This window comes from Cebus imitator, unplaced genomic scaffold (assembly GCF_001604975.1).
Source record: "Cebus imitator isolate Cc_AM_T3 unplaced genomic scaffold, Cebus_imitator-1.0 Scaffold50, whole genome shotgun sequence".
Classification (NCBI taxonomy): domain Eukaryota; kingdom Metazoa; phylum Chordata; class Mammalia; order Primates; family Cebidae; genus Cebus; species Cebus imitator.
Window position 1 is genome coordinate 6,975,686 of NW_016107365.1, and position 12,329 is coordinate 6,988,014.

Consider the following 12,329-nt stretch of genomic DNA (forward strand, 5'->3'; position numbering starts at 1 on the left):
CTGCATCAACCCAAACATGTTTTTCTACTCTGCGGCATTTAAAACCAAAGACACTGCTCCAAATGAGTTACTCTCACAATTCAAAAAAAAAGGTTTCCCAGGGAGCTGACGATACCGATCTACAAAGGGAACAGTTCCTTCACACTGTTCCCTCTGGCTTCAGTAGTTGCTTGGTCTTGCCCGTTTCCCACATTGACTACCTTCTTGGCAACCACAGGTCTCAGAGGTACTTCCTGTTGCCCCTTCGTAATTTTCCCCTTGGTAGGTAGCTTTGGGGCTAGTGACCTGAGCTCAGACGGATACACATGTGAGCTTGGCCCAGCATCAAGGCCCAATCTGGCACTCTTATTTTAGCTTTTATAGATGATAACCAAGGGATTATATATTTCACTTTTTGCTTATTGGTTTGCATATCCTTGTGTATCCAATGAACCAACTCCTTAGGAGTTGGATTTGTCTCTAAATTCCACTGGTCACTCTTACCTTTAGTAACTGAGCACAGCACAGCTCCATACCATAGGCAACCACGTGGCCACCAGGAATCAATCAAAAGTTCCTCATTCTCTGTCTTCTGTCATTTCCCTTTCTATCCAGCTAGTTTTATCTGTATCATTTTTCATGCATTTTAAAACAATCTTTAGCCTTTAAACTATGTGGTTACTTTCCCTGTATGCAGGGGAAAACCCTCATCTTCATGTTTTTAATAAACTTCTTTACCAAAACACATCTTTCTTTATTCACCTGATATATAATTGTCTCTCTCATATCTAGTTGTTTTAATTACATATATTAATTACTACTTTAACTCTTAGTAACCCTAATTTCCATTGAAAAACCTAAGATTACTTAATTTAACATAACCGACTTTAAGATTTCAAATTACTGAAAATAACTTTGAAACAAGTTTTATTTGAAAGATTACTGAAGTCAGGTGAACTAAGAAGCATTTGAGTTGGTTTCTATATTTCTGATAAGAAGATTTTCTTTTTCTTTTTTCTTTTGAGACAAGAGTCTCACTCTGTTACCCAGGCTGGAGTACAGTGGCGTAATCTCGGCTCACTGCCACCTCTGCTTCCGGGGTTCAAGCAATTCTCCTGTCTCAGCCTCCTGAGTAGCTGGGACTACAGGTGCACACCACCACGCCCATCTAATTTTTGTATCTTTAATAGAGATGGGGTTTCAACATATTGTTCAGGCTGGTCTCAAACTCCTGACCTCAGGCAGTCCACCTGCCTTGGCCTCCCAAAGTGCTGGGATTACAGGAGTGAGCCACTGTGCCCAGCCAGAACTTACTTTTTGTTTAAACCAAATGAGAGATCTGTCATATGTTTTGGTAATTATCCATCACATACACAACACACTAAATATATATAGACATACAAACAGAAACAGATCTTATAGACCTCTAAGATTCTTCATTTGCCAGTTCTCGAATAGCTTCTCTCCCACCTTTGCACAACCTAGCCAAAGGCATGACTAAGATGAAACCAGGTAAAGAAGATTGACATCTCAAAGGCACAGAACTTAGACCTAAACAGCATTATTTGAAAACAAGATTGCCAGGAAAAGTATGTTCTTTTCAATGTAGCTTGTTTCTTAATTATATTGCTGGCTTAAAGGTGGAGCCACTTACAGAAGTGAGCCACTGTGCACACTTTTTTCCTTTTTTTAATTATTATACTTTAAGTTCTGAGGTACATATGCAGAACATGCAGGTTTGTTACATAGGTATACACCTGCCATGGTGGTTTGATGCATCCATCAACCTGTCATCTACGTTAGGTATTTCTCCTAATGTTATCCCTCCCCTAGCCCCCGACTCCCCTGTTAGCCCTTCCCCAGCCCCCCACCCCCCAACAGGCCCTGGCATGTGATGTTCCCCTCCCTGTGTCCATGTGTTTTCATTGTTCATGCACTTATGAGTGAGAACATGTGGTGTTTGATTTTCTGTTCTTAGTTTGCTGAGAATGATGGTTTCCGGCCTCATCCATGTTCCTGCAAAGGACATTAACTCATCCTTGTTTATGGCTGCATAGTATTCCATGGTGTATATGTGCCACATTTTCTTTATCCAGTCTATCATTGATGGGCATTTGAGTTGGTTCCAAATCTTTGCTATTGTGAACAGTGCCACAATAAACATGTGTGCATGTGTCTTTGTAACAGAATGATTTATGATCCTTTGGGTATATATTTAGTAATGGGATTGCTGGGTCAAATGGTATTTCTAGTTCTAGATTTTTGAGGAATCGCCACACTTTCTTCCACAATGGTTGAACTGATTTATTATACTCCCACCAACAGTGTAAAAGCATTCCTGTTTCTCCACATCCTCTCCAGCATCTGTTGTCTCCTGATTTTTTAATGATCACCATTCTAACTAGTGTGAGATGGTATCTCAATGTGGTTTTGATTTGCATTTCTCTCAAGATGAGTGATGTTGAGCTTTTTTCATGTTTGTTGGCTGCATAAAGGTCTCCTTTTGAGAAGTATCTCTTCATATCCTTTGCCCACTTTTTGATGCGGTTGTTTTTTTCTTGTAAGTTTAAGTTCTTTGTAGATTCTGGATATTAGCCCTTTGTCAGATGCGTGGCTTGCAAAAATTTTTTCCCATTCTGCTGGTTGCTGGTTCACTCTAATGATAGTTTCTTTTGCTGTGCAGAAGCTCTTTAGTTTAATTAGATCCCATTTGTCTATTTTGGCTTTTGTTGCCATTGCTTTTGGTGTTTTAGTCATAAAGTGCTTGCCTATCCTACGTCCTGAATGGTATTGCTTAGGTTTTCTAGGCTAAACCATACTTTTCTTATCCAACATGCCAAGAAATGAGTAGCCCTGATGGTAATAACCACTTGCTGTAAACAACTGCTGTCGGCCACCTCTAACAATAAGACTCTTGCCTGTGACTGCTGGCCATTACATACACCAAGATCAGCTCCTCTCATAGTGCAAAGTCCTCTCTGTACCACCTTCCCACCCTCCCCACACACTAACCAGAGATCAGATAACACAAGAGTGTGGTTTTAGACCTGAGTAGAATCTGTCTGCTTATTACTCTTGGGTTTCATGAGGAAAAACAGATTCTTCCCCAAAAGAGGAGTCTTTGATGCCTTCTCTGTTTTCCCCAAGGGATCCCAGGCTGTTGGAAATTACTTTTTTTAGATTCCTCATATGGCAGGAGGAAGGAGGAACAGACAGTAGTAAATGGAGAAACAGAATTCGGTAGACTCAGAAGTTTTATGGAAAGTGTAGAGGCCTTAAAACAATACATATGATGCCCAAATTTCAGTTTTAAATCAGTTAACTTTTGACTGTAGGGCCCTTAAACAAAATCTTTTTCTTAATTGCAATTCCTACTCAAGCTGTTTTCCTTTTTTTTTGAGATGGAGTCTGGAGTGTAGTGGCATGATCTCAGCTCACTGCATCCTCCACCTCCTGGGTTCAAGTGATTCTCCTGCCTCAGCCTCCTGAGTAGTTGGGACTACAGGCGCCCACACCCAGCTAATACTGTATTTTTAGTAGAGGTGGGGTTTCACCATGTTGACCAGGCTGGTCTTGAACTCCTGACCTCAGGTAATCCACTGGCCTCGGCTTCCCAAAGTGCTGGCATTACAGGCATGAACCACTGCGCACGGCCAGCTGTTTTGCTTTTGCATCTGCTGACAACTGGCTCCCACTGAGAGGTGGCCATCTTACCGCGTTGGCTGCCCATGGCCCTTCTGAGCCACAGTGTGATGGATGGCTCTCAGTTCACCATCACTCTAAACCCCCCTGACATTTTGGGGGCATCCCCACACTGACAGGGTGGTCCACAAGCATCTGAAATGTGAGCCACACCATTCCATGTAAAAGTGTCTGCCCACCACAAGATTTCCTCCATTTCTTGGTCTCTCAGCTCCTGGCCTGGCTTACCACATGTGTCACGGTGGGCAGGCCTGTGCCCACCTACCCCACAGTCTGAGGAAGCTGAGAGGCCAAAGAAAGAGGCTGACAAATCCCATTCCTTTAAGCTAATAGGAACTTATGAACAGAAGTTTGTTTGTGCCTTGGGTAGTGCCGAGACAAGATAGTGGATCTCTGTTCCATTACCCACAGACCCAGCACTTAAGTACCAGAGGACAGGAATGTGTAGGACACTTGTGGGGAAAGGCAGGAATGCTGTGTGAATCTGCCTAAGGCCAGGATTTATAGCCAAGGTTGTTCTGATGTAAGGGCAGGATTTACGGTAAGTACATGCTCTTCTTACACAAGGAACAACAGATAAAATAATCATCTTGGAGGCCATCCCGGAACTGGGGTTAATCAGAAGCCAACATGGTGGATTAGCATCCAACCTGGAGTTGCTTTGGCCTCCGCAGACAGGATTTCTGGTTATTACAGTTAATGTTGCTAAGCCATATTAATCTGCCTCTGCAAACGTCCTGCACGCTCATCTGTCTTATTTTTCAAGTTAACCTACCCCGTGTATTGAGTGGCTGCAAAGATTTAATGGTCTGAGCACTTGAAAGTAGGTGGATTTCGCAGTGAAGCAGCATGATTATAAGTTTGATAGAACTAAATGTACCCCACTAACAGTGTTGGGGTCAGTTATAAAACAAGAAATGCAGGATCCCAAAGAAAGCACACTTATTATTTCTAGTGTTAATGACTTCATTTTGTCATTTGACAGATATTTATTGAACATTAGTACAAAATCATTAACAAAAAAATTGATAATGAGAAAGAACTAGGTACAAAACTGCATCTAAAGTTCAGATCTCATTGTGAAAGAACATTTTATAAATTGACTGTCTATACTGGAGCATTTGAAGAGCTTTGTAGGAAATGTTTTCTAACTCCTAAGCTTAAATTCAGATTACTTCTGTCGTACAGAAAAATTTTATAACATATCTGAAACAAACAGGTTATGTATTAAGCTTATAAAAACTTATATTTAGTTATATCTTTTATCTTTCTGCATTTCTGTAGGCTGTCAAAATGAGAAAAGAGCTGCCTGGAGAAGCAGATGTCCTGCCTAGACAGTATGTGCCTTGGGTGTCTTCCTGCTCTCAGGCTCAGCCATTCTCTAAGTGTCTGAAAGTGATAGAGACTTTGTAGTTGTGTCACTTGGCATATGACTTTCATCTGTTCATATTATATGTGCAGCTTCTTGCTTTTGTTGTCTTCAGAGCTTTTTCACTAAGTTGTTTGAGAAATATAGCTAATGGCATATTTAAAATCTTTCTCTTTTACCAATTTTTGAACGACTTTAGATTCACAAGATTCATCGTGATTCAGGAGACAATTCTCAGACAGGTGAGAATACTTCAATTGAACTCTAACATAGGAGGCAGTTGTGGGTTCAAGTGTATACATTTCTCTGAAGAAGTCTAGGTTGACAGCTACCACCCCAGAAGGTGGACTACTAAAATCTGTGTGTTCATATCTCAGGGTTGGCAAGCCAGAAGAACAACAGAAATCGCTTAGAATGTCCTTGAACCTTCTCCACTGAATGCCCTCCCCATCTTGTCTTTCTTTCCTTGGCTAGATACCATGTAGGACAGATAAACCCAAAAGAGTGGCCAGAAAGTCTGGGGGAGACACTGGTTGAATGTGACCCAGGTGACGGTACAGTGGTTGCTCAACCCTGTCCAGTCTCCCTTTGCTTTGCTCCCTTTGCTTTGCAGTAATCAGTGACTGTACAGTTGGAACATGTCACTAGGTCCTGGCCCGGGAGGCAGAAGCACCACGTTCCTATTTCGGTTTCCTACTCGCTCATCTCATATGTTGGGCAAGGCTCTGTTTGGTCCTTGGCTTCCTCCACAAAAACAGGAGCTGGGCCTGATGACTTCTACAAGTGGAAAGTCTGGAATTTTTTGATTGTTAGAGAGGAAAAAAAATCAGTCTGCTACCAAGAATTTTTTTTTTGTTCTTGCCAAGAATTGGAACATTCTTTGTTCTGTTGGTGGCCTTCCCAGCCACTAATGCATAACGTCAGACCCTGGGCTCAGTGTTTAGTCCCTCTTGTTGATGAGGTGGATCATATCTAGCGTACTTGGTAAGATTTCATTTGCTCTAAGCTTCAGTTTTTTTCCATTTGTAAAATGAATTGGCAAAAGCCTATCTCATTGTTAATGAGGATTAAAGAAGGAAATGTATAATGCTTCGCAGTAACTAGCATTTAACTGGTATCTATCTGCCCCCTTTCTGAAAACTCTCTAGGCATGAACAGCCTGGAATAACATAATCGACACTTCACACACAAGTGCATTTTCTTTCTCTCCCTCCCTCACATGCATTTTAGTTAATTTCTTGTAGCACTTGAGCAAGGGTATTATTTTAAGTAACTTGGGAGCTTCTGGGTGCCAGAAATAGCTCTAAGCATTTTCATGTCCTTTGCAGTGCCCAGTATTGCCTTGTACATAATAGACACTGCACAAATACTCAGCAAACATTGGTAAATTGAAACCATTTCATCTTGGAAGTATAGTTTCCACCATTTATTCTCTTTGATCTTGGGCTACATACAAAATCTCTCTCCATGCTTACATTTTTTTTTTTTTTTTTTTTTTTTGAGACAGAGTCCCACTCTGTCACCCACGCTGGAGCGCAGTGGTACGATCTCGGCTCGCTGCAACCTCCGCCTCCTGAGTTCAAGCCATTCTCCTGCCTCAGACTCCTGAGTAGCTTAGATTACAGGCGTGAGCCACCACACCAGTTAATTTTTGCATTTTTAGTAGAGACGGAGTTTCATCATGTTGGTCAAGCTGGTTTCGAACTCTTGATCTTGTGATCTGCCCACCTTGGCCTCCCAAAGTTGGGAGTACAGGCGTGAGCCACTGTGCCTGGCCCCATAAAATGGGGATAGCCCTATGTAGTTTTCAGAATTGTCGTAATTATTAAATGACATAATTATTTTATTTGAAGTACAGAGTACAATGTCTGGCACAAAGTAGGTACTAAGTGGAGCTTTTTTTTTTTCTTTTTTTAATTTGTGGCACCAGTATTCCTTTTTGCCATAGAGTACAGCCATTTACATCTCCTTTATCCTTTCTCTGGCTCAAGTTTCTAATTCATATAAACATCTGTTGAAAGAATGACCAATGAATTCTCTATATGGCCTGACGTTAGCCTTTATTGAAGAATAATTTCTCCAAACTTTTAATCATTTCTATTCCTATAGATTCTCTTAATTTTAACTGAGGTAAAATCAGGAAGAAGAAACATCATCTATTGTTGAGTAATTTCTAATGAATGACTTACAATTCAGCCAGCCAGCCTGGGCCACAGCCTTGAAGCTAACCTCTCTACTTTTAGTTTTGTTTAGAAATTACATTTTGAGGAATTTGGGTTCCTTAATCTTGCATTTCATCTTAAATCTTTAAGTTAGACTTAATTTATTACTTGTTAAATAAATGCTAGGACTGTACATAATTAAGTCTCTGAATAGGCTAAAACAAGGGTCTCACAAGTGAGCATTATTAGTTTCTCACGGTTTCAGAAATTCCATGATCCCAGCAACATCATGGATCCCACCAATATAAATGTAAAAATCCCAATCATAAAAATCCCATCAATATAAAATACTATTTATAGATAATTTTAAAAATATATATTGAAACATATATGCATGGATAGGAAAGTTACTAAGGTGGAATATGGAAGATAAAAAATAGGAAAAGAGATGTTATAATAAATATTTTAAATGAGATTATTTAAGATAAGGCTCTGTAGCTATGGTGTTCAGATTAACTTTATAACAGTTCCACCTTCACTTCATTCTGTATAAATATAATTCGGTCTCAATTTTTGATTTAACCATTTTATTTAGTTGAATCAGATTTTTAGGACACTAAAATAAATGGTTTAGGTGATCTAGAGAAGTGTCTAAGACATTATACAGTGAAAACAGTAAGTAGTAGAACAGTGTAACAGGATCACGTGTGTCTAAAGACATACATGCAAATGAACCGATGTAATTAACAGCCTCCATGCACAACATGCCCACTCTGGCAGACACTGTTCTAAACGCTATACATATATTAACTCATTTCTCACAACAGCTTATAAATAAGATGCTTTAATTACCCCCACTTTACAGACATGGATACTGAGACCCAGAGAAGTTAAGTAACATTCCCAGGATTACACAGCTACTGGGTGGCACAGTAGAAATTTGAATCTTGGCAATTTGGCTCGAGAGCTAGTTTCCTTAACTACTAGGCTTCTTGCACCTTGTGTCACTAGGCAATTCTTAAAGAAGCATCTTTTTTTCCTTCTTGGAATATGATCATTTATTGGCATCTGAGAAACGCATTCTTCCTGCTGAAATTTGCATGTCTGCCTCCTGTCTTAGCCTGGTGAGGAGTAATCCTGTATGATAGCTAAATTTCTCTACTGGCTTATGAGTTACTCTCACCAGAAGCAAATGCGCTGAAAATGTGTGTTTCTGAAGCCAACGCTGCTGCCTTGTCATTTTTTATATCTCGGCGCTCACTGGTGGCATATGCTTTTTGTTAGTTTTTACATTAACATGATGGTGCATTTTCAGTGTTAAATTCAAAGTCTGTAAAGACTTAGGCCAAAATTCTTTAAATGTTTGCCTGTGCCACTTCCCACCTCTACCCCCGGAAAATAGGGACAAGGGTGAGAGTTTAGTTGTTGAAATTTTGGAGGAATCTAAAACTGTTATCTTCCTTTCCTATGATCATCAGTATGTATCATTTGATGAAATCCGTCCTCAAAGAGAATCTAGAAGACCATCTGGAAGTCTGACTTTTCAGAGGTGCCCAAAATTCATCTGAATTAATTTCTTATTTAAATCTCTATAGGTTTCATTAGTACCATATTTCCTAAAATATCCCATAAAAGCCTTCCCTGTCCAGTTGAATATATTGTCTTTCAAGTCGAGATGAACCCCCCCACAGAATGTCCCTCAACTTTTAATGTTTATTTTCTTAAATTATTTTTCTTTTCTTTTATTATTGCAGTGGGGGGATGAAGTTTCACTCTGTTGCCCAGGCTGGAGTGCAATGGCACATTCTTGGTTCACTGCAACCTCTGCCTCCTGGGTTCAAGTGATTCTCCTGCCTCAGCCTCCTGAGTAGCTGGGATTACAAGTATGCGCTACCATGCCCAGCTAATTTTGTATTTTTTTCGGTAGAGGTGGGGTTTCTCCATGTTTGTCGGGCTGGTCTTGAATTCCCAAGCTCAGGTGATTCACCCGCCTTGGCCTCCCAAAGTGCTGGGATTACTGGTATGAGCCACCGTGGCCGGCCTAATGTTTATTTTCAAAATTACATTCATGGAACTAAATAACCCTTGATACTAAGCTATATTACTGTGATATAACATGCACCATTAAAAAGGTCATTTAACTAATATGACTATAATTTTGTGTGTCTTTATGATTTGAAAAGAAAGTGGTTGACTTAAAATTATTTTATAGTGCTTAAAAGCTAACTCTGTTTTCTTTAGAGAATAAAGAAAAAACATGTTTGAATCTCTGCTGTGAATACACTGAAAACTAATCACCTTCCCTTTCTAATCTGAAATCCTTAGAGCCTCATTCATTCAGATATAAGAACAGGAGGAAAGAGTCCATTGATGTGAAATCGATATCATCTCGAGGCAGTGATGGTAAGACATTTTTCAGATTCCTTTGACCTTTTTAAAATGTAGAAAACGATGAAGGAATATGTTCAAAAATTCATCAGCATATAAACTCCAAAGAGTAAGGGTTCAATACCACCAGCTTCTTTTTCAGTATGCTGAAAGGTTTTTAGGGTTTTTAATAATTATTTTAAAAAATCTTATTGTGCAGTCTTTGTTCTCTCTTTGGATGGACTCCATGCTTGTTTCTTGATGGCTTGAAACGTTGAGCCATAACCACCCAAGCAACTCAGAGTTTCAGTAGCTAGACAGGTCAATCTTGGGTGCTAGAGGCAGAGAGGCAGCCAGTCCTGCCTTCCCAACTCCCAACACAAACCTAGTTTTCAGGGTACTAGCTATATGCACTCACTTCTCCTTAATGAAATGTCACCGAGAAATTGTGAAGCAGAATTTAGCAAAATGTTTTCTGCCCTGAAAAGCAGAATTTAGCAAAGTATTTTTTGAGTTCCATCAGCCAGGCCTAAGTAAACAGTTGGATTCGCAGGGAGATAGAAAAGTCAAAGATGATTCTGACATTTCATTCCTCTGTGTCTGGGACATTTTAAGTCGTATTTACAGAAAAGAGAATGTCTGCAGGTTTGGCTAGGTTGGGGTTAAGGAGAAGATGAATCTTATTTTAGCGGAGATGTCTAGGAAGCCAACTGCAAGCCTGGTACTCGGGGCTCTAGACATGGATTTGGCAGTTCTAGAGGTGACAGGTGAAGCGAGACACAGAACATCTCTAAGCGGTGTCTGTTCATGTGGATGTAGTGAAAGCAGGGGAGAGGGTCTAAGCCTGAGTCTGAAGGCACAGTCTCAGGAAGTGGGTAGTGGAAATAAGGCCAGTGAAGAGGACAGAAGAGCTGGGGTGACTATGTGAGTGCATGTCACATGAACCAAAAACAAGAGGGGATTGAGAAAGGCAGTGGCCAGCAGCATTAGATGCCGTGCAGATCAGAGCTCAAGAGCGGACAACAGACTAGTAGATTTCACTCGCTCATTTGGTTTTTATTTGGCAGATGAGGGGATAGGCTCTGGGGTGTGAGGAGGGGATGATTAGTGCCTGTGATAGAAAAGAGATGACAGTCAACAGAAAGGGTAAGGGGGAGGGACTTTCCAGTGCTTAGGCTACAATGGGAAGGCTGAGTGTGAAAGTGGCTAACAAAGCAAGGATCAAAGATGCTTAAAAAAAGATAGATTCACAGGGCACTTGAGGGACGGAGATACGTCTCTAATTCAAAAGAATATGAACTGAGGGATTTTGAGATGGATTGAGGGGATAGATAGAATATTTTAGACTGAGAGGATAAGGGATGAGGGAGTTTGAAGTGGACTCACTGTTTCTGGAGTGGAACTTGAAGGGGACTGTCATCTCTCCAGCATGGGCACGATGGAGGCTGAAGAGCATGCAGGCCTGCAGTGGCTGCTGCACCGGCAGCCAGAGGGACCCCAGAGGTAGCTGAGCAGGAGGCAGGCTCTGCTGCAGGCTGGGCTCAGTGATCCCTTCCATGAAATAGGACTCTACCCCTCTGGTCTGCCTCAGATGGGGCGGTAGGAAGATCTGATGAGAACAGTGCTTTTAAAGCCAAGCTTCTACTCTTGGTATCTTAAACCAAGTATGAACATGACCTATTCAGAAAAATAAACTTTTTTTTTTTTAATGAAAGTTTCTGTAGATTTGAACTAGAACTTTTGGGAGTTAAGAGGCTAAAGGCATGGGCAAGGGGAGTGACTGGCCCTAATTCAGACTGAGATGGGCTCAATCCTCTGCCCTGACTCTAACCATGAACTGCCTCCCTTCCCATGCTGGCTGCAGTCATCTGGTTACACGGCCAGTGCCTTAGGACTGAAAGTCACAGAACTACAACAGTTGGGGTTGGGTGATTGGGGAAAAGTGGGTCCTGTGGGGGTCATTAGGCTGTTGGAATGAGGCCTTTTTGGACCCCATCCACCTCAGAAATGCCCTTGTGGACTTGGGGCTCACCAAGCCCTCCTGCCACCGAAGTTCCAGGCTGGATCACCTTTCCAGACTCGGACAAGTAGCAGTTGGGCTATCAGCCTTGACAGAAGAGATGGGTGAATTCATGGCTTTTTAGAAGGGAGGGCAGTCCTGTGAGAAGTGGGCCCCATCCATGAAGGGACGCCTTTGCTGCACTTAAACACACTGAGCCACCAGAACCGGACACAGCTTTCTTCCCTTCTTCCCAGCACCAAGCCTGCAAAATCGTCGTTATCCGTCCATGGCGAGGATCCACTCCATGACCATCGAGGCTCCCATCACAAAGGTGAGTGGTGACTGCTGTCCACATGTTGCAGTTGGGGGCCTTGCACTGGGCTGTGCTCTGAAAATACAGCCACAGACATCATGGAGCTCAGTCTAGCGGAAGAAACAGCAGGCAGGTAAACACATAATACATAAACATCTTGTCCTAAGTTACAGTCGGGACAGTGAAGGACTGGGTTCTGTGAGAGGAAGTTACAGTAGGGCCCTTAAGTGGGCTGGATGAGAGGGGCAGTCAGGGAAACTGAGTCATTTTGAAGCAAGATTTGAAGCATAGATATTACTCAGGAAAAGAAGGAAGAGAAGACTCCAGGTAGCAGGAACAGCAAGAAGAAAAGCACAGCGATGGGCAAAGAGGGACTGGAACATTTAAGGAGCTGAAAGAAAGTCGTAGTGGCTGGAGCTTGGTAAGCAGGGGGGA

At 41.6% G+C, this 12,329-nt stretch overlaps 1 protein-coding gene across 7 annotated transcripts in view; it reads left to right on the plus strand.

Moving 5' to 3' along the window:
• Nucleotides 1–12,329, plus strand: part of PDE8B (phosphodiesterase 8B) — a 256,090-nt gene that overhangs the window by 223,948 nt on the left and 19,813 nt on the right. For all 7 annotated transcript variants that reach the window (XM_037738186.1, XM_037738187.1, XM_017527688.2 and 4 more), the window contains 3 exons: nucleotides 5,250–5,292; nucleotides 9,538–9,615; nucleotides 11,836–11,912. In XM_037738186.1, coding sequence (XP_037594114.1) covers nucleotides 5,250–5,292; nucleotides 9,538–9,615; nucleotides 11,836–11,912 — 198 coding nt within the window. The remainder of the gene's footprint in view (nucleotides 1–5,249; nucleotides 5,293–9,537; nucleotides 9,616–11,835; nucleotides 11,913–12,329) is intronic.